This window comes from Pleurodeles waltl, chromosome 7, assembly GCF_031143425.1.
Source record: "Pleurodeles waltl isolate 20211129_DDA chromosome 7, aPleWal1.hap1.20221129, whole genome shotgun sequence".
NCBI classification, from domain to species: domain Eukaryota; kingdom Metazoa; phylum Chordata; class Amphibia; order Caudata; family Salamandridae; genus Pleurodeles; species Pleurodeles waltl.
In genome coordinates, this window is record NC_090446.1 from 1,209,593,992 (window position 1) to 1,209,617,200 (window position 23,209).

The 23,209-nt window shown below is 41.4% G+C and overlaps 1 protein-coding gene across 1 annotated transcript in view; it reads right to left on the bottom strand.

Moving 5' to 3' along the window:
* Positions 1–23,209, bottom strand: part of TRIM16 (tripartite motif containing 16) — a 112,352-nt gene that overhangs the window by 60,407 nt on the left and 28,736 nt on the right. Inside the window, exons 2-4 of the mRNA XM_069200347.1 lie at positions 21,324–21,419; positions 9,064–9,297; positions 8,336–8,507 (exon numbers count right to left, since the gene is read on the bottom strand). Coding sequence (XP_069056448.1) covers positions 8,336–8,507; positions 9,064–9,297; positions 21,324–21,419 — 502 coding nt within the window. The remainder of the gene's footprint in view (positions 1–8,335; positions 8,508–9,063; positions 9,298–21,323; positions 21,420–23,209) is intronic.

A 23,209-nucleotide genomic window follows, 5' to 3' on the forward strand; every position in this document is an offset into this window, starting at 1 on the left:
CACATAAAACTAGAATATTAAAAGTTATAAAACAGTGCAAAACGTAATAGTTTTTTCAGAGGTCAACGCCAAATACAGTACTAGAGAAAAAGCAGCAAGCACTTTCCCAGATAATTTATGAAATCGATTACAAAATTTCACAGTTTAGGCCACCGATTCAACATTACCAAAGCACAGCTCCTTTGACCCAAATGCAACGAAAACAGTATTTTCTTTCCACAAGGGATACAGTTATCAAGTAACCACCAGCTGCATCATCACCCTTTTTAAGATTAAACAGAAGGTCATGATTTTATGACAAAAGCCACAAGAACTAAAATGATATCCCACTCCTAGACCCCCCCCCCTCTATAAAAATAGAGAACAGTACTGTGGTATTATGGATACATGCACCAGTTAATAATTCATTTCACAGAAATTGGCTAAACCATGTTCATCATAAGAGCAGCCTGCAATTACATGAAACTATACATACAAGGCAGTTTCACATAAGTGAAGGTAAAATCTTTGCTCTATTGGTCCATGTAGCTCTAAGAAATTTAGCAACAGCAGTAACCAAGACCAAGGGGGTTATTACAACTTTGGAGGAGGTGTTAATCTGTCCCAAAAGTGACGGTAAAGTGACGGATATACCACCAGCCGTATTACGGGTCCATTATATCCTATGGAACTCGTAATACGGCTGGTGGTATATCCGTCACTTTACCGTCACTTTTGGGACAGATTAACACCTCCTCCAAAGTTGTAATAGCCCCCCCAAGTGTCTGACCTAAGAATTTGAAGAGCTATAGCGGTCCTGCGGACGCCCAGTACACAGACAGGAGCAAGCCACTTCCTGCGAGGAATTGCATAAGCAGAACAGACAAATAATACATAGGGGAGGTTTTCAATGGGGGGTTACAAGCGGGACAGACAGTAGTCCCATCAGATGACTAACTGCTATTGAACGATCCTAATGGTAGGGTTCCTACACAAAACTGAAAGTACAGCTTCTTGTCCGCAGGGGTCGAAACTATATCCCTAAACGCCTCATATCTGCACGCATCTTTCAAATCAGCAAAAGCATGTGACAGCTTGGAATGAATTGCTACACGCAACTCCTCAGAATCTACCATCCTCCAATACTTATTTTTAATGTCAAGCTTCGAGGGAAAGGCAGCAGTAGCTGGGCGATCCCAAAGCTCGCACCAGCCAAACGGATATAATGATGCCTTAACATATCTAAGCCAAGGGACACTAACAGAGCAATCAGCTTCAACTACTGCCTGAAGGGCTTCAGTATATGAGCCAAGCTCCAGAGTAGTCCAGAGCAGTCTCCAGTACACTATCAGTCATATTTGATCAGGCATGCGTAACCAGATGCACACCCCTAGCAATTCTGACAGATTATTTTTTTCTGAGAAGGCACAACCCTTGTTCTTTGACAGCTCTATATATTCATCAGGGAAATAGAGGTAATGCAGATTTGCTCAGCAGAGTGTTTCCTACATCTCATGATTTTTGTCTGGATCCCCAGGTATTCAGGAAATCTATTTGAGGATGAGTTGTTCAAAGCTAGATCTGTTTGCCTCAGAGATGAATGCTATCTGTCAGATATTTTGTCAAGCAACACAGTGGAAAGAGCATAGGCAGTGGATGCCATATCATGAAGGTGGCCCAGGGTACTAATACATACTTTTCCACATTTTCCCCAGATTCCGAAAGTAATGATGAGATATAAGAGAGAGAAAGGCAGTGGGATAATGAGTGTACCTTTCTGGCCTCACTCACTCTTGTTTTCTCTTAAGCATCAGATGAGAAGAGATCGAGAATGCATTCTTTTCTTGTCTATGCTTCCACTGTTGTCTCCTATTCTGGGCAAGTATGTCATAGCCAAAAAGGATTCAGGGAGAATCAACAAGAAGCACAACTTCTTCCTGGTCAAAAGTCCTAGGGGCATCGACCTGTAAGACTTGAAGGACAGCCAACAGGACTGCTCCCTTTGAATTCTATAATGCTTTACAAATGTAATGTGTAAGCACAAATTACTTGATTTTGAAGTATTTTAATAGCAGTACACACTTACGCAGCTAATGTTCAAGTAACTTTCACAAGGTCGCAAGACGTGTCTTGTAATATGTTTTGAGTGACCAAATTGAAAAGTTTTGGTAAACTTGAAAGTGAGGAGGTTACCAATTATGGGATGTTTTCCAATACTCCGAGTCCTTTCTTGCACCAGCCATTAGCACCTGCCCACACTCCATCTGAGGAGATGCAATTATCAGGTCAAATTTAATGGATAGCCTCATTATGATGAGATTTCCTTATGTTGTAAAGGAGTGTCTTTCCCAGAGGAAATGTAAAAAGTAAGGTAGTACTGTAATTATGTGGGCCTGTCAGAGGAGATGGACTATCCTCAAAGATAAAGACTGGAGAGAGGAAGAAAGGACTTGGAGTAATGGAATTACTGAAAAGTAATGAGTATATTTTAATGAAATTAACTGTTTTAAAACTGTGTTCATATTAAATCATTTGCATCATACATATAACAACACAAGCACAATTAATCCAAACGTTAGAAAACCTCCCACATATCATTTACAGGCAGGTAATCAAATCTGTATTACATTATATTGCTTTCAATACATACCAACATTTGTATAATGAAATTGATTTAAAATGTGTGCTTCGTTTTTGAGATATGAATAATTTTATGTTTCATATTTCAAAGCTAATCAATGTTGGTAAGGTATGTTAGCTTATCATATTGTTCCTGTGTGCAGGAGGTGGTAGGAATTCTCCCAGCAGTGGCAATACATTCTCAAGATAAGGGTGTTGCAGGCAAGAATTCAGACGCAAAGTTATCAGTCTCCCTCTCTGTGAGATCTATGAAAGCCAGGAAAGGAACTACTGGCTTTTGCAATCTCACTCCATGGAAAATAAGGTGAAGGGTAAAGAGAAAAGTGACAAACTCCAGCATAACTCTCAAATCTTCTAGCTTCTCTTTGAGTGTGATTGGAGAGTTGTTCTTAGGCTTGTTGGCACCTGATGTCAGATGTAAAGGGATTTCTGCAGTGTTCATGGAATTAAGGGTAGTGACGGGATGATAAGGACTATATGTGGTTTGGATTGGGTTCTATACACACTGCCCAATCTAGATACACTGAAAGTAATAACGAATCATATGTGGAAATAGTATAAGCTTTGCACCAGTATTTAGCACAACCTCATATAGTACCCTCACCCAACACTCCAATATTCAGGCTGCTAAGAGGTCCCAGAACCCTGCTCTAGGATCGAGGGCATTGTGGAACCACAACGTGTTCCTTGGTATAGATATTGAAAGGACCTAACGCAGCAGGATAAACTAGGCCAGGATGCCATTTCGGAAACCACAGGGAAAAGGAAACAAAGCAAAAATAGCAAACTGCAAGCACGTCAAACAGTAATGGAGCACACATGGTAGCAGCACCCACACAACATTTTTTTTTTTGGGGGGGAGGGGGTCATGAAAAGTTTATTTTGTGTTTATTTTTTTCTATCACAAAGTGCATCAACAGCACAGAGGTCCAATCAGCCTCTATCTTTCTTCACGGATATCCCACCCATGCTTATAGAACCCTTGCCTCCAGAGTCCAGTGCTCCACACCTTCTACTCGATCCATCTTGTCTAACATTAGCTAATTGCTCTATTTGGCTCTGTCTTGCAGCATTTTAGAAAGCATTGCCCCATCTTTTGAACCAACTAGGCCTCAGTAATATGTGGCTAGCCTGAAATCAACTCTCATAGGACTTGTACTACTTCCCTATTCTGTGATGGTTGATCAAGCCTGGATGCAAGAGGAAGAACCAGAGTTTCCTCTTGACTCTAAGCAGGAAATACTGAGCGTACAGTCCAATATTTTGCTTAGGAATGTAGACAAGCGGTCTGCTGACTGGATTCTAGGGTCCAATGGATTCTATAGAAATCCAAGTCCGCTTGCACAATTTGCATTATATGTCTAGTATTTGTCTCAACAGCAGAAGGGAAGTACCAATGGATGCTTTTGAAAGTATCAGAAATGACTTTCTTCCCCCTACTTTATTACCTACAGGAGTCCTGGGTATGTAGCACATTACACTACATTTAAAAAGCACAATCTGTGTAATTCATTGGCAAATATCATAGCGTACCATGGCACATCACACTGCATCACCACAACCCCACATCTCTCACTACCACACAACACCTGAACTCACAATACCAGAAACTTATCGCTATTACCACGTGACATCACACTATCCCCATAAAACACTATGGGCCAGATGTACGAATTTCCGATATTGCGATTCGGAAATTGCGAGTCAGTGCGACTCGCAATTTCCGAGTCGCAATATCGGATGCAGAACCGTGTCTCAGACACCGTCTGCGACTCGCTATGGGGTCGCAAAGACCCACCTCATTAATATTAATGAGGTGGGTCGCATTTTGCGACCCAATAGCGAGTCCCTGCACTCACAGGGATGGTGGCCTGCTGAAGTCAGCAGCCCTCCATGTCTGACTGCTTTTTAAATAAAGCTGTTTTTTTATTTATTTTGCAGCCCGTTTTCCTTAAATGAAAACGAGTTGCAAAATAAAAAAAAATAACGAAACCTTTTGGTTTCGGTTTTTCAGAGTAGGCAGTGGTCCATTGGACCACTGCCTGCTCTGATAAACCCTTTTTGGCAACATTCACAAAGGGGAAGGGGTCCCCTGGGGCCCCCTTCCCTTTTGCGAATGGGTTACCACCAGTGTGACAATGGTGATAACTGCAAATTGGTTTGCGACCGCCTTCGCAGTCACAAAGCAATTTAGCATAGCGATGCGAGTCGCAAATAGGATGGGAACACCCCTTCCTATTTGCGAGTCGCATTCACAATTTGCGAGTCAGTACTGACTCGCAAATTGTGAATGTGCATCGCAAAAGGCTTTTTGCATGGCGCAAACTGCAATTTTCGCAGTTTGCACCATGCAAACAGCTTTCTACATCTGGCCCTAACTTCCAACACCTTACAGAGGGCACCACATTCATGAGATGATATTTCTATGAACGCACTCAGGAAGTTCTAGTAAATAATTGGCTACATACCTAAACCAATTAAATTATTAAGAAAAGGCCCAAGAAAAACTCAGTAAAAGCCGGAGGAAGGGAAGCCAGAAAACTAAATAACACCTCAAAAAGGATTCTAGGGGACGAGAAATCTGGAAGATACGAAATACAAGGAATGCACAGTCTTTGAAACAGAAAGCCACTGGCGTGGGTAGACTGAAGTATATAGAACTCTCGGCAGGTGGCTTTGCAGTAAGAAAATCACGAAGACATAGGGACAGGGAGTAATGGGATCAAGGGACTATAGAGACTCTGACACTAATTAACATCACGATAAGACAAATTCCAACACAATTATAATAAGGAGTTTAAGGCAATAGACTTAAGAAATAAGTGGGCAGGAGGAGTTTGTGGTAGTAGACTTAAGAAATATAGTGGCCATTTGCGATTCCACAATAATGTTGTAGAATAACAATGGGCAAGCACAATTTGGGCAATTAGAAGAAACGTAGATGCTCACTGTTTTCAGCATGGTTTCTGGACTACCTTTTCTTTTAATTTCCTACGCAGCGTGATCTCGCTGCACATTTGCCGATACGTTTGACTACGTTTGTGCGCTCCTTCACGCCCATGGCGTGGCGCTTTAAATCCGGTTGCTTATGAAAAACTGTTACTTTTCATTTTATGTGGCACTAAAAGTCCGCTTAGGACTTTACAACGCTAATAGCTCTAAGTCCAGCAAATGCGAGACCCATTGCATTCCAAATGCTTGTTTCAAAGGTTTTCGTTTTTGGTCCATTTTTGTAATATTATTGACACACATCTGGGTAATGTTGATCCAAATTATTGATTTCCTTCGTTCACACTAATGCTAAAAAACAGTTTAATCAGCTTACTCCTGTTAAGACAACTGTCCAGGAGCGAGAAGGGAAGTAAGAGAGGTGGAAAGACAAGAGAGGGAGAAAAAAAGGAAAGGAGTGAGAAAGAAGGACAGGGACAGTAGGAGAGGTAAGACATTGAGAAGGAACAAATGGGAAGAGTGTAGAAAGGCAAAAGTGAAGGAGAGATACATGGAAAAGGGAGAGGGGTGATACATGTGGTGACAGAAACAGAGAACGTGTGTAATTGGAAGAGAAAGAAAAGACAAGGATCAGGGGAGACAAGAGAAGAGGGAGGAGGAGTAGGAAGAGACAAAAGAAGTGAGGACCGAAGAATAGCAAGGCAAAAAGAGGTGGGCAATGGGAGGAGAGAGAGAAAAGGAGACGCGAAACACTGGAAAGATGAAAGGAGAGAAAAAAGGGTCAGATTAGATGAAGGGAGCGTGGAAGATCGGATAGAACAGAGGAAAGCTAGAGCGGGGTCAAATGATAGCCCTTACAGAGAAAAATGAATTTGCTCATTTACAGCCATTCCAGATGTAGGTCTAAGCAGGGGTGTATTTATTTCTTCTGGCTTCTCCTCCGATTATGATTTTACTGAATCTCCAGCACAGACAAAAGTATCTGTGCTTTTTCTTCACGAGGGTTACCTAATAATCACACCAACGGGTTTAGTGCATCAGTGTAAATCTGCGCTACTGTTACGTATATTATAGTAGATGGTTTGTGATATTTTATTCTTACGTGCGTTGTCTATGGAGTGCAATTACGTTTATTAGCAACCGACAGTTTAAAAGCAAAGAGGAAGTTAACCCCACCGATTTCGGCTATAATCATTTAAATGCAGGTAAAGGTGCATAGGCTCAAGTGAATGCAGGCAATTTAAAATCTAGAGTACACAGATAAGAGTGCAAAACAAATACATAGGAAATGGAACTAATTAGCAAAAACGCAGACAAATACGTTTAAAGGTTTTTGCAAGTTATCTTCTCGACTCACAATGTATTTTAAGTGGATTATTACGTTCACCACGAAGTCATACCAAGATTTAAAAAAAAAAAAAAAAATTGGTAAATAAAAAAGTTGACATAGAGCCACAGCCGCCATGAGCGCGGAGGAAAGACACAAAGAAAAAGAAGTTTGCTCGCAGTCAAATGTATAGGCAATCGTGCAATTATTCATGTAACATGGGACGTCTGCAAGGCAGTAACAAAACCGTGCCAAAGAAGGACAAAGGTAAAGCATTTAGCAATGATAATAAAGGATTTTTGAAAGGCAAGCCCACAAACGAGTGAACGTGATGGGAGTGCGGTAGGCGTGATTAAAAGTCCACAATACCTACAACAGGTCATAGCATTTGCGCACTCGACCTAAAAATGCACTCATGTCATAATGATGTTGCCGCATAATCAACATATTACTCCATATAGCACATGGATATCACCGCAGCACAAACCAAGGGCATTTACTTCCAAATGAGCGACAAAAATGCTCCTCCTACACGAGCCTGGTACATTGACATCACATGGTATTTGGAGCTTATGGATATTGCCCTTCATGATTAATAGACCCTGGCACCAAATATGCTGTGCACATTGGTATAGACAAGCTATGGTATTTATCGAAAAGAGCCATAATTATTGCCCTCCACAAGAGCCGAAGAGAATTGCCTCATATGGAAACTGCCTACAGAAAGTCAAGAACTTTGCCTCACACATGAGCTGCGGCCATTGCTCAATATAGCTATGGGTACTGGCCATACAATCATAGATACTGCAATAAGCATGATATTGACAATGTGCACATCAGACTATATAGCCCCCCAAAATGACCCATGAATATTTCCCCCTGAACTGTTCATGGACATCGCTCCACATCCACTTCAATGGACAGGAGCCATGAAACCTCTCCACTTGAATCATGAACTTCCCATCACACTAATCAACTTCATACTTAACACAAGCCTTTTGAAATCATTTCATAAGAGTCAAGAACATTTTCCAACACACAAATTATCTACACTGCATGGACCTTGTACCAACACGATTGCTGGTTAGCCCATACAAACGATACAGACCGTCACTCCTTTACAGAGAGAAGTCATCTACCACTGATGTTTAGACTGATCCAAAAGAGTTAGCTACTGAAATAAAATCCCCCCCTGGATATAAATCAGTGCACCTGCGACAGAAGGAGGAAATTATACCCTTTGATGTTGTACTAAATATATATATATATATATATATAGTATGGCAATTTTGTATATGAGGAGTACTAAAAAAAGATAATAGTGCAATGAGCTATACATTTGAGGAGACATGAATTCTCAATTCAAAAAACCTGGGTAAGCACATGAGTGGCAGAAATAAATGTAGGATAACGAAAGAGGCACTCAAACTGAACACTAACCTTCTTTTGCAAACTCCTGCAGCTTGTCCTTGTAGGAGTTCTGGAGGTTCTGGATAAAGTGTTCTGTTAACTCAGTCACAACCTTTCTGATTCCAGAGAGTTTATCTTTCAGGCCAATATAAACACTTGGTAGGCTGTCATCGCCTGTACTTTTCTTGAATTCGGAATATTCCTAAGGGAATAAAAACAGAGTACTTTGCTTTCAGGTGCAGGTCCCAGACTTAACAGAAATTCTGTTGCAATCTGTGGGTGGAGATCAGGGAGGAGTAACTGGATCTGTAAACTTTCTGGGAAAGGGAAGAGCACCAACGCCTCTGAGACTAGAAGAAACACCAAATCACGGAGCACATTGAAACAGCTAATCACAGGGTAGAGAGGCCCATATATCCACAGGTAAAAAAAAACAGAAGCTTGTGACGCAAAGGTGGGAGCAGCTGTTCACATATGTAGGGAAAGAAGATATCTACAGATGGAAGAAAATTCATCTCTAAGCCACCCTAGACTGTCAAATGAGTATATCAATAAGGAAAAACCTCGAAAGTAGCTTTTCTGTTGCTAAAGCAGTCTCAAACGAGCTTCAGACCAGCAAAGGGAAGCAGAAGAAATGGAAAATACTTAAGTCCAGGGACCCTGTGCTATCACTTAGGGGCCAAATTTAAAAAACAACCAGTTATGTTTAATAAGGAAAAATTGGCAAAAGGTTTCCACAATCCCAGACGTGCTCATACCTGCAGAAAATAGATTTCGTTCCTATGCTTGGCCAGTTTCTCAGCTTTGAGTTTTCTCTTTTCCATCTCATTGCACTTTTGTTCCAAGTAAATCTTGATGCCATTTGATTGATTGACAGCGGCACGCTCTTTGTCCTCCAGAAATTCCAGCACATGGCCGTGGGCCTTCTTGACGGCCTGCAGCAGCTCATCAAACTGCACATTTATTGCAGATTTGGCTTCAGTCACAGAGTTCTGAAAGGTAAAAGCAACGCATTTCTCATTAATTTAATATGAAAGAGCTGGACCATGGTTTTCAGAGACTTTAGAGTTAATCGATCAATGTTTTAACAATTCAATGCTTCCGAAAAGCTGTAGTCTTGTCTCAGGGTGAGTCATATGACATCCAATATGTAACATACATTGCCTTAGCTTGACTGCAATGATAGAGCTATCAACATGTTAGTGATGTCACCATTTTATCAGGTAATCTCAGATAAAGCGCCTACACAGGATTAGATACGGTGTTAGCCTCAAGTACATATGAAGCTCTGCGTTTCAAGCACTGAACAGTTTCGTCAGTAAATAAATCAGCATATTCAATTAAGTAAGTTTCAATACAAGAAGAGACATAAGCCATATAAACGTTCAGAACTATGGAGGTTTGTTAAATAATTAAAGAGCAGTTTAGGATGCAGAAAAAAAAAATTGTCCAAATACATGATGAAACATTATAGAGAATTAGCATAAGGATTAATCCGATCCATCAAGGAGCATGACATGAAGTCAATCCTCAGAGCGAAAATATTTTAAGTCCAAATCAAGAGACAGACTAATGTAGTTCTGTTTTGAAAAAGTTGGGGCAAACCAGACTGTCTCACTTCTAAATTTAAGGCCTTTTATAATAAAATTCACAGTGAATATCACATTGCCAGCATAGGGCGATCACATATCATTATGGAATTAACAAACTAGAACACAAAATGTAATTCAGCATTATCTAGCACTATCCCAATCCCATCCCCTAACATGATTATGTAAACCACCCTTTTGACGTAATGCCATTGGATGTGCCAGTACAAATCTGGCTACAGTCAAAACAATAACAGTCTCATAAAGAATAGGCCTACAGTAAGAAAGGGAGGAAGAGCCTTGAATGTTGTAAAAAAAAAAAAAAGTCTTCCTCCAGAGTTCTTGGAGAACAGCACGTCAACACAGAGCATTATACTGGTGCACATTTTGTTAACGTGCAATGAGAGAAGTGAAAACATACATCACGCCTTTGTTAAGATTCAAGAAGGCGTTTAGACCTAGTGTCGTCCTAGCTGAGTCAAGTACAAGTAAAATGATTTTCAAGATGCTGTGTTTTCATTTTAGTGCACACATAATCATAACGTCTGGCGCACAATTTTGATAAATCAAAATCAGCTCCCTCAGTAGTATAAACCACTAGACTACTTTTACACTAGTTAGAACACTGGTATGTACAATGTGAGTGATGAGTGAATTTATTGAATGGTATTTTGTCTCTAAAAGGTCTCTAAACATAATTAGAGATCTGATAAGGCCTCCATAGAAAAAGTATAAGCATGAACCATTAACAGTACTGCTAGGCCCGAAAGACTATCATTGCTTGAGTGCTTAATGCATGCTCTGAATGCTACTTAACCTATCCTGCATGACTTGCAAAAAGCGCTGGAATTGTTTTTCTGTTTCTTTTATAACCACTCTGACCTATTCGATATCTATCTCTTAAACAATGGAAGCTGCATTACTTACACTTTTTACCCAAATACTAAACTACTTTGGAATGTGCGGATGTGTATTAAAAGTAACCACAGCAAAAGTGGAAACATCATATTTATACATGAAATTGCTCTTTCAGATAAATAAGGTGGACAAGGAACCAGATGAAAGTAACAAACCCCATGGCAGAATCAGAAGATGTATTGTTTAAATTATGTTGAATGTTCCACCTTGTATCAATCAAAATGTTATATAAGGTGCACTAGGGAAAGTGAGGGGGTCGTCCTTTTTCTTTGTCTTCATCATTGCTAGATGCTAGTGCAGGTTGATGCTGAGAATCCTGATCCATAGCAGAGAGACTGAGCGACTGAGAGACAAACGCTGCCTCCTGAGGCACCTATTCAGACCGCAGCTGCTGCTCAAGCTAAAAGCTAAGGTAATAGAAAGTAAACTGTGTCAGAACAGTACAGTGAGAGCTTTCTAGACAACACATCTGTGGGCACAACAGTGTTACTCATTTGGCTGCTAGTTTGTAATGAGCATTAAAAGAGTTGATAATTTGCTTCTGAAGAAGCCTGACAGCTAGAAGCACGACACCGATAACTGAGAATATTTAGAAGTGTAACAGACTGACACTCCTTTCTAAAACTCTCTCAGACTAAGAACTGTATTGGACAAGAAACACTGCAAAAACTGACAGCAAATCCCACTTGAGACTTCAGGGTGTGGATGAGGGTGGGATGTATGATGGTGTCAAAGGCAGATAATAAGTCCAGCAAAATCAGAAGGCAAGGATCATCTTTATCTGTGGTCATGAGGGTGTCATCTATGATATGCAAGTTGGATTTCTCCATGCAGATTGTCAATCATTTAAGAGATGGTTGGTGTTGATGCGAGTTTGACGTTGTGCACAGATTGCTTCTTTAGTGAATTTGCCTAGGAAGTGTAGGTAGAGGTTGTCAGGGTCTCTTCTTTTGTTTGAATCTATTTATTGGTTTTTCATTTTACAGTACAACAGCAGTGCAAGTAACATGTGGGATAGTTCACAAGTACAGGTGTAATATCACATAATTGACAGTGATTACGGTCATGAATGAAATACATAAGTGTAGGAGGCTGGCCTGGCTTGTAGTGGGTACCAAGGGGTACTTACACTCTGTGCCAGGTCCAGTTATCCCTTATTAGTGTAGAAGAGGTGTTTCTAGCAGCTTAGGCTGATAGAAGGTAGCTATAGCAAAGCAGCTTAGGCTGAACTAGGAGACATGCAAAGCTCCTACTATACCACTGGTGTCATATGAACAATATCATAAGAAAACACAATACACAGATATACTAAAAATAAAGGTACTTTATTTTTATGACAATATGCCAGAAGTATCTCCGTGAGTACCCTCAGTATGAGGATGGCAAATATACACAAGATATATGTACACAATACCAAAAATATGCAGTAATAGCAAAAGGAAGTAATGCAAGCAATGTAAAGTTACAGTAGATTTCAATAGGAGCACATAGGTATAGGGGCAACACAAACCATATACTCCAAAAGTGGAATGCAAACCACGAATGGACCCCAAACCTATGTGAGCTTGTAGAGGGTCGCTGGGACTGTAAGAAAAGAGTGAGGGTTAGAAAAATAGCACCCCAAGACCCTGAAAAGTAGGTGTAAAGTGCACCTATATTCCCCAGAGAGCACAGAAGTCGTGATAGGGGAATTCTGCAAGGAAGACCAACACCAGCAATGCAACAGCAGTGGATTTCCGGACCTGAGTACCTGTGAAACAAGGGGACCAAGTCCAAGAGTCGCGACAAAGTCGAGAGAGGGCAGATGCCCAGGAAATGCCAGCTGAGGGTGCAAAGAAGCTGCCACCGGATGGTAGAAGCTGTGGATTCTGCAAGAACGAAGAGGGCTAGAAACTTCCCCTTTGGAGGATGGATGTCCCACTTCGTGAAGAAGCTTGCAGAAAGACCGCAAACAAGCCTTGCTAGCTGCAAGGGTCGCGGTTAGGGTTTTTGGATGCTGCAGGGGGCCAGGAGGGACCAGGATGTCGCCACTTGGATGAGGAGACAGAGGGGGCACCCAGCAAGTCAGGGAGCCCTCACAGGAGCAGGTAGCACCCGCAGAAGTACCGGAACAGGCACTTGGAAGAGGAGTGAACCGGAGTCCACCCGAAGTCAGAAAAGGGAGTCCCACGACGCCGGAGGACAACTCAGAAGGTTGTGCACTGCAGGTTAAAGTGTCGGGGATCCAGGCTTGGCTGTGGACAAAGGAAATCCTGGAAGAGTGCACAGGAGCCAGAGCAGCTGCAAATCACGCGGTACCCAGCAATGCAGTCTATCGTGGTGAGGCAAGGACTTACCTTCACCAAACTTGGACTGAAGAGTCACTGGACTGTCGGAGTCACTTGGACAGAGTTGCTGAGTTCCAGGGACCACGCTCGTCGTGCTGAGAGGGGACCCAGAGGACCGGTGATGCAGTCTTTTGTTGCCTGCGGTTGCAGGGGGAAGATTCCGTCGACCCACAGGAGATTTCTTCAGAGCTCCTGGTGCAAGAAGGAGACATGCTACCCCCAGAGCATGCACCACCAGGAAACAGGTGAGAAAGCCAGCAGGATGAAGCGATACAAGGTTGCAGTAGTCGTCTTTGCTACTTTGTTGCAGTTTTGCAGGCATCCTGAGCAATCAGCGGTCGATCCTTTGGCAGTAGGTGAAGAGGGAGATGCAGAGGAACTCTGGTGAGCTCTTGCATTCGGTATCTGAAGAATTCCCCAAAGCAGAGACCCTAAATAGCCAGAAAAGGAGGTTTGGCTACCTAGGAAGGAGGATAGGCTAGTAACACAGGTAAGAGCTTATCAGAAGGAGTCTCTGACGTCACCTGCTGGCCCTGGCCACTCAGCAGTCCAGTGTGCCAGCACACCTCTGAATCCAAGATGGCAGAGGTCTGGGGCACGCTGGAGGAGCTCTGGGCATCTCCCCTGGGAGGTGCAGGTCAGGCGAGTGGTCACTCCCCTTTCCTTTGTCCAGTTTCGCACCAGAGCAGGGCTGGGGGATCCCTGAACCGGTGTAGACTGGCTTATACAGAGATTGGCACCATCTGTGCCCATCAAAGCATTTCCAGAGGCTGGGGGAGGCTACTCCTCCCCAGCCCTGACACCTATTTCCAAAGGGAGAGGGTGTAACACCCTCTCTCTGAGGAAGTCCTTTGTTCTGCCTTCCTGGGCCAGGCCTGGCTGGACCCCAGGAGGGCAGAACCCTGTCTGAGGGGTTGGCAGCAGCAGCAGCGAAACCCCAGGAAAGGCAGTTTGGCAGTACCCGGGTTCTGTGCTAGAGACCCGGGGGATCATGGAATTGTCCCCCCACTGCCAGAATGGCATTGGGGGGACAATTCCATGATCCTAGACATATTACATGGCCATGTTCGGAGTTACCATTGTGACGCTGTACATAGGTAGAGACCTATGTACAGTGCACGTGTGTAATGGTGTCCCCGCACTCACAAAGTCCGGGGAATTTGTCCTGAACGATGTGGGGGCACCTTGGCTAGTGCCAGGGTGCCCACACACTAAGTAACTTTGCACCCAACCTTCACCAGGTGAAGGTTAGACATATAGGTGACTTATAAGTTACTTAAGTGCAGTGGTAAATGGCTATGAAATAACGTGGACATTATTTCACTCAGGCTGCACTGGCAGGCCTGTGTAAGAATTGTCAGATCTCCCTATGGGTGGCAAAAGAAATGCTGCAGCCCATAAGGATCTCGTGGAACCCCAATACCATGGGTACCTCAGTACCATATACTAGGGAATTATAAGGGTGTTCCAGTATGCCAATGTGAATTGGTGAAATTGGTCACTAGCCTGTTAGTGACAATTTAGAAAGCAGAGAGAGCATAACCACTGAGGTTCTGGTTAGCAGAGCCTCAGTGAGACAGTCATCACGCAGGGAACACATACAGGGCACACTTGTGAGCACTGGGGCCCTGGCTGGCAGGGTCCCAGTGACACATACACTAAAACAACATATATACAGTGAAATATGGGGGTAACATGCCAGGCAAGATGGTACTTTCCTACAATAAGTTACAGTGTTGGATAAAAGGGTCAAAGAGGAGTCACAAGGGGGGCATGACAAAAGAGTTGTAATTCTCTGTTTCAGTCCACGATTGTCTCATACAGCTCAACAAAGCACTACAAGGAATAATAAGAGCTCTGCATAGTGACCCAATCTGATGGGTGTTTAAATCCATCATTTTAAATTGATCAACAGTTTCATACTTCCTTTAAGTGTGTAACAGTGAAATAAGCAAAACCACCCAACTAGTCACAAAGCTAAGAATCCGGCTCAACATCCACATCCTGCAAATAATTATCACAATTCACAGGATTCCACCCTTGTTTGTATGCAATCAGGATTGTGCCTTTGAGAGGAGTCGGTCAGCAATCGATGTACAGCAGCGAATAGGCAGTGTTAAAGAGTGCGTTATCTGCTCCCTCCTAAGATAAGTCTGTCACCGTCAGTATCATGGGGAGTATTCGTTGGAAACTCAGTCAAAATGGTATCCCAGTAAACAGCAAGGGGATATTTCGCAGTCCAAGGTTAGTTGTCAGTGTATTTTTATATAGGTTTCTTTATAAGTAAGAGTAACTAGCATGTCTTACAATTGTGTGTCTTACGATCTACATGGAAGAAACCTTGAGATTGGGAGACATCGACAATGAAGAGCATGAGTGAGAAGCCTTTTCTAGAGGTGGAGTTAATGGAGGACACAACTAAGACCTAGGCGGTGGCTATGAGGGAGTGGAGTATATCAGTAAGGTCTCTGGGAAACTTGGGTTTGTGGGATGTAGCATGAAAGTGTGGACCTCACACTAGGAGATGTTTTAGGGCCTGATTTGGAGTTTGAGGATGGGTACTCTGGCAGAAATGTGCCAGAAATCCTTTAGGATATAATGCACTTTTAATAAGGTAGACAGGATATCCTTCACGTTTGTCATGGAAAACCAATCTGGTGTACTCTATCTCAAGCCCTTGGAGCATTTTATTGTAATTTTGAAGTAAGTTGGAGACAAAGATTTTAAAAGACTTGAGACAAATGACGCTTTACTTAGTAATGAACAAATGATATTCAGTGAAACCCAATTTCAACACATTATCATTTGTGTGCAATACATCAGCAAACTTTATCAATAAAACTGCATGCCTGTGCAAACGTAGTGAGCATTTCATATGGAAAATGTGCTGTCTTTAAATGATAGTGTGCTGCCATACAAAACTTTAGGTACATTAAAGATCGCCCACCTAGTGCCCATTAAAACAAGGTGGGGCAAGAAATGTTCTAACATTTGGGTTGTAGTTCTAAAATATTTGGGAAGCCCTGCTCTATAGCACCACTTGCACAATTTGAGCTGAAGAGGGAAATAGGGTACATCATTGAGCTAATACAGAAGAGGGGGGAGAATGTCAGAGGGCCAAAGGGTGTACTGCAAAATGGGCTGATAAGGTGACTAATTGAGAAATTCACTGAGTCTCAGTTGACTAAATCAGACTTTCACGGACTACCCTATGTTCAATTACATTTTATGAGTGGACAGCAGGTCTAGGAGGACCAAGTAGTATACAGTTTATATTTATAGCAAGGACCCTCTGATCCTGGTCAACAGCGGAGGTAAACACTGTGTGCAGGAAACAAGAAGAAATTCATGATTTTGTTGGGGCACTAGAATTCTCTCTTTCTACACTGCTGAGGATTTGTGTGGTTTGATTCGTTTTAAAAAATAAATAAAGGAGGAAACAACTGAGGAGTTTATCATGAAATGTGGAAAAACAAGCAAACTAAAAGACAGGTATTTGACATCAGTACGGAATGTGTATTATGAGACTTATGGACAACAAGGATAGAAGATGCTTGAGAAAAGTGACTGGATTTCAGAAAGCAATAGCAATGAATCAATTTAATGCAAATACTTTTTAAATCATTGTGTTAAGAATGGGGGCACTTGTGAAATCTAGGAAGCCCAATCAATTAAAAAAAAGATGAACAGATTTAGTGCATGAAATAAGGTTAGGGCTAAGTTGTTTGATTTTATTGCAGTTTTATGTGATATAATATTTATATGTGTATACTTTTTACGATTTTGTAAACAGATTCAAAGTAACTAAGTAAGTGAAAATAGCCTATAGTGCCAAATAAAAAAAAATGTAATTGTTTGAGTGTACTACCCATGCCACAAAGCAAAGAGGTTGAACATTAGGAAAAACACAGAAGCCCTGGATTGGCTCGAAGAGTGGAACTGAAAATGCTAAACGACATTTCCCATTGGAATCTCCATTCATTATTATAAGCCTTTCTCAATTCCAATTCTCCTTCATCTGTCTGCTGCTTTCAACTCTATAAATATTCCGTAGTAGAGATTTAGTTACTGATATGAGTGGATGGTATGTTTTTCACATTCTCTTCCCCAGTCACCATTAGCAGTGGTGGCTGCAGAGATCTACAAGTCAAGAGCAGCATAAGATGTCTGTATATGACAATGTTCTTCAGAGGCACAATGATAGGCTGGCTGGTGGCTCATTATTAGTACTGTGCATCTGGGTAACTGAACTAAATAATGATGCAATCTATTGACTGAACTAAATAATAATGATAGTGGAAACACAACACAGCAATTTTCAGCATCAGGAGATGTAATGCTGCTGCAATCTTCATGGTGCATGTGTTTGACCAGTATTAAATGCAAGAGAAATTGATCATCATTTTTTTTAACCTGGGCTTGGGCGCCTTCATAATATCCCCCATCGTCAAGAACGTCTGTGTGTTGCCTATTGGTAAAGACTGTAACTAGCAAGGCATGTTCAGCCCTATCCCTTCTTAGGTTAGATTGACACCAGTTGGAAAAGCTTCACAGTTTTACAAACGTTTGCCTTAATTATATCAGACAGGGTCAAGCTCAGAATTGGTGCATCATTGGCTAAATCTGTATCAAACTACCAATGTCCCCCATGGCAAACTAATACTTACTTCAGTCTATTACTCTCCAACTTCCAAATTAACCATCTTCTGTGTGCATCTCTAACATTCCATTCGTGCCCCACTTCCTCCTATTCTAGGGTCTACTGGTATCCTTACAGGCCTTTCCATGCCTGTTTCTGACCTTTGGCTCCTATCCCAGACTGAATCCCTGTATCCCTAGTGAGCTGGGCCCAGTACGGTCTTATCTGTAAAGATCCATGAAGTAACACACACCGACCTGATTCAACTAAAATCAACATAGTATTTATTTTAGCATATAGTGATTTACTGGCATTAAAATCCACCCCAGAAGTAATTATTTCCATCCTCTTTCCCTTTGATCTCTTTTTCCACAGTTTCTATCATCTTCACCAATTATGTAACACTGGTAAGTGTAATGCAAGTGAGGTGATATTCTACCCATTGCAGCCTTAGAGTTATTGGCACAAGTGGTTGGCCTAAAGAAGGCTACTGGTAAAATTAGGTTCTGCATAGGTGTTTGAGCTTCCTCTTCCAAGGAAAAGTGAGCTGATGTCAGAACTTAATGGCGGCAAATATTTTACAACATTAGATTTAGCATCTGCTTATCACTAGGTTCGACTGCAGGAAAGTTTCCAGGATTACACCAAATTCATTATGCCCATCGGGGTGATACAAATTTATTTGCGTGTCTTTTAGATTAATTTCAGCGTGTCTGTAATTCAGAGGGAAATTACATCCATGCTAGGAGGGTTAAAAGGTGTCAGATTCACACAGGATGATGCCTTGATGTTTGGGAGGGACTCAAATGAACATAGTGAAAGGGTATCCAACATCATAAGTATATTGGTGAAACACGGAATGACATTAAGAACACAAAAATGCTGTTTTGGGCATGAGAAAATATTGTGTTTGGGAAACAGACAAGCCATATGATGAACGTGATAAATAGGGTTCAGTCACAGTTCAATAAAGATCAATTACTTTACTTTTTAGAAATGGTAGAACTGTGTGGCATTTTTATGGCACAGATGTCAAACACTCATGCCGGGAGGGTGCCAGTAAAATAAGGAGGGGGGGCACATATGGAACAATGAATGGGGGAAAAGTTTTCAAGTGACAGAAGAATTGAAAGGTGTTCCTTCTCTAAAAGCATTTATTTACACATGAAAATATTGTATTACTACTACAGATCCCAGTCCAAATACTTTAGGAAGAGTGCTGACTTATGTCAAGTGATGGGGAAGGATTTACCATTGCTTTTGCTTCCAGAGCACTAACAAAGAGCAGAATTCAACCAGTCATAGCAAGAGAGCGTTTGGCAGTATTCGGGCCATTAACAAGTTCAGAAGCATTCTGTATGGTGAAACGTTTACTATACGCACGGATCAAACTTCTTCATGGGATTTTTTAAAAGAAAGATCTAGATGTAGTTTTTACTACAAGAGCACACCTTTGGGGTTCAATGTATTCCAGGTGTAGAAACTACAGCAGCTGATTGTTTTTCCACATTCGTATTACAAGAGGACACTAAGGAGCTCAATTAACGAGAATTATGCTATATATTGAGAAAATATGTGAGATTACTAAGGAAGCCATTTCAGAGAAAAATTGGAAGGATGGGTTAATAAAGTATAAGGTGTTTCTAGAACTCATAACCATGTTAAGACAAGGTTGGACATGTCAGTCGAAACTTAATTTAAGTTTTGGTTGATCAGAGAAGATCTGTCTGAAAAGAATGGCTTGCTCTTTCATAGTATGAAACTAATTCCACCAAATGTTTTGTGAAAAGGCATTTTTGAACAAGTTCAAGAGAGACATCTTTGCATAGTTATAACTAAAGATCAACGTAGAGCAGACGTTTTGGTGGCAGATTTAGAAGCTGAAATTGGGAAAGCAGTGAGAGTTTGTCAGATGTGCTAGGAGTGGTAAGGTTTTGAAGACATTTATTCCACTTATGAGCTGTAGAAAGTTGCTAAGAGTACCTTGGGAAGAAATTGCATTAGATCGACTGGATTTTTACAGGGTGAAGTGATGTTTCCCTACATTTTTGTAGCTATTGCTTTATTTTCAATATGGCTTGCTGTAAACTGGGTATGGGTAATAAACTCGGGTGCTAAAGATGGCTTTGTCTGATTTGGTCTGGCCTGAAAGAAAAGGTGTCTAATGTCCATTCATAGCAACAATGGCATGCAGTTCTGTTCAAATGAACTAGAAGAGCTTCTAAATTCTCATAGGACTGTGCATAGGAAAATTGCTCTTTACCATCCTGAATATAATGGGATGATAGAGAGGTTTAACAGAACTTCATAAGAAGGTTTATAGTCAGATAAATATCTAATCTGGACTGGAAAAAAGCAGGAGTGTAATGGACAGCTTGTCCATGCTGTAACTGTGTGTCTCTCTAAAGCAGCTGCAGTAAGCAGCATGTTCTGAGCTGACAGCATGGAAATGTAAGACTGAAGTGAAATAAAACAGCTAATTTGTTTCTCTTTCAGGCAGAGCTTACAAGGCCCATTTCGATGGGGGGCCCTCACAGAGAGTGTCTTTTATGGAACACTGCTAATTTGAGAGGGAAGGTAATAGCTCTGGATTCATCAAGGTCATAAGGATCACAAGATTAGTTTTGAGAGATGGAAAGCCACAAAATAAGTTTGGATTGTATTGGGAGATTCAGGATGAATCACAATTCCTGTAGGAAATGAGAGATTCTCAAAATTCCCTAAACATACAAGGTAGTCAAACTGTTAAAAAATGCCAAAAAATTAAACAATGGGAGGATTTGGCATCTTAGCAGAGTTTCAAATGTACCGATCACATGTTTTTGGGAAGTAAGACTCTCAAAAGAAATGTTGCTATAAGAAGTGAACATATTCCTAGGAGTATGAATGGTGAAAAACAACCACAGAAAAAAATAGTGTTACATAAACTTAGTTATCTCAAGGATTTTGTGCAGCATCTCATTTTTTCTGCTTCTCTTACAAGACGGCTTTTCATCCATACAAGTGTGCACATAACCTCTTTAATGTTGTTTCGCACTATTACAGTTTCCTATAAGAAAACATGGTAATAATTACCTGTTATCTATTTTGTTATATGTTACAAGGGGGAAAATGTCTGGTATCTTACGACAGCACTGACGTTAAGCATTATGTTCAGCATCTGTGTTGTGTATTGCATTCTGAAATACAGTCGCAGAGCAAAGGGTTGGTGATTAGAAATAATATAATTTAACTGTTACTAACCATGGCTGAGGTTCACTTTAATTAACCTCCTACTTTGAACTCACATCTGGCTTCGTTTCTCCCTTGACTATATCTGACTCATTATATGATTTGTTAGCACTGCCTCCATCATTGATTGAGCTGCTAGTCTCCCCCAAGTTTCCTTTCCCCATGATAGTTTGTTACTTATGCCCCTGTACTGATGTAAAATTTTAGCACCGTTGCATCATTATACAGTTAGTCAAATTTGGGGAAACAATTATACTAGACATAGATGTTTGATTGGGACAAATGTGGTACAGTGACCTTATGAAGGGCCTCACCTGTATAGATGTGGTGTTGGCTTGCAGCTTTACAATCGCATTCTCTGCAGACTTCAGTTTCCACTCATACTCCGATACTGTCTGGAGAAGCTCACTCTGTGAAATAAAGTCAAAGTGTAAGTTCATGGATGTGTTTGTTTTTCAAATTTAGCATTACATTAACTCACCACAGCATTAGTAGGAATTGCAGGGCATGGGAATCTGTAAAGACACTGGGAGTGGGAGGGAATGGACTGTTAACCTGTGGGGCTTCCCAGGAGCCTCATGACCCCTGGGACCTGCAGACCATGGCAAAATGGAGAGCCCTAGCACCACTTTGGAATATAATGGCATTCACTACTACAAAGAGCGGTGTCAATTCCTACCTATTGTCGGAACAGATGAGCACTTAACTTACAGTCTGTGTACTGATTGTAAAGTTACATGAGCAAAAAGAACACAAATATATCCTCTTCACAAATATATCTAGCAAATTCATATTTTTATGATATACCTTCATGCTCCACTATGTGTACTTCTGTGAAATGCCTACATGATACACAAATTTTTATAAATCTTTTGTACTCCACAGAAAACATTTAACTTTTCTCCACAAATTTTTTTTATTTTCCATTATGAAGAATCCCTGTACTCAAATTTCCTCATGTCATTTCTTTGCCACTTGAGAAGGTATGGATCCATGCTTTTGATAATACCAGGGGAATAGCTAATTTCTAAGCACTGTGGACAACAGTTACCATTACAGAATAGATTACTACTCAGTTGACTATCCTGGGAAGGATGAGCTGACGTTGCCAGGTTAAAAGCCTATGATCAGCAGAGGTGAGCGGCCAGCAATTAATAAGTGACTTATTGAGTTTTGTTGATGAGTGGGCCACCTCTCCCAGCAGGACACTACACTACGGACATCTTTTCACAGTGGTAACTTTCCAGAATTAGAAAGGACATTTGTGCGTCCCTGCAAATTCTTGAGCTCATGGCCAGGGGTGGTTAGCAAATTGTGGCTCTGTAGTCATCCCAGGATTGCACCCGTTTTCCGCTCCTGACGAATAATTTACTCCAAAGTGCAAACTAAACAACCAGGACACTATCTGCAATATTAAAACTGATATGTTAACCTGTTTACTCTCCTCTAAGACCTGAAGTTTGGCCCCAGGTTCCTTTCATATCTGAAGTTACTTTACACAGACCTCAGGGCATTGGTACAGGTAGCGAGAGCAAAGTCAGGCATCTTTCCGGTGAGGCCGAGGACAAGACAGGGTTTCCCCTTGTTCCCCCTGCTGTTTGCTATAGAGCCATTGGTGGTCAGGGTGAGGATGGATGCATAAGTACGGAATTTTAAATGGGGAGATGGGCAAAGAGATACAATAGCACTGTACGCGGACAATATCATGTTCTTCATGATGTCTCGGGCCATTACGGGTCCTTGACTCTTACAGATAATGAAAATCTTTGGGGAAAGCTCAGGATTATGTATTAACCACCTAAAATCCACAGTATATCCAATTGTCAGGGGCCCGCACTGCCTTGCCTGGGTGGCAGATGTGCAACTGGCCAAGAAAGGAATTAAATATTTGGGAGTGTTTGTTGCCCTGAATGCCTTAGCTGCATGGGCTACCAACACTGGCCCCTTAAATACTCAACTTCATAATGATATTAAAATATGAGAAGTCGCTGCTGAGATAGTCAGTGATCTTTAAAACGGTCTCCCTGCCCACATTTTTATACCATATACAGAACTACCCATTCCTATAAAAAGACAGTGGTTCCAAACAATGAACTCTACCCTAGGTACATTCTTCTGGGATGGGGGCCCCCACCGAGTCACACTCAGCAAGTGGTTTCAGTCTACATACTATGGGGGCACAGCAGATGTGGAAGCATAA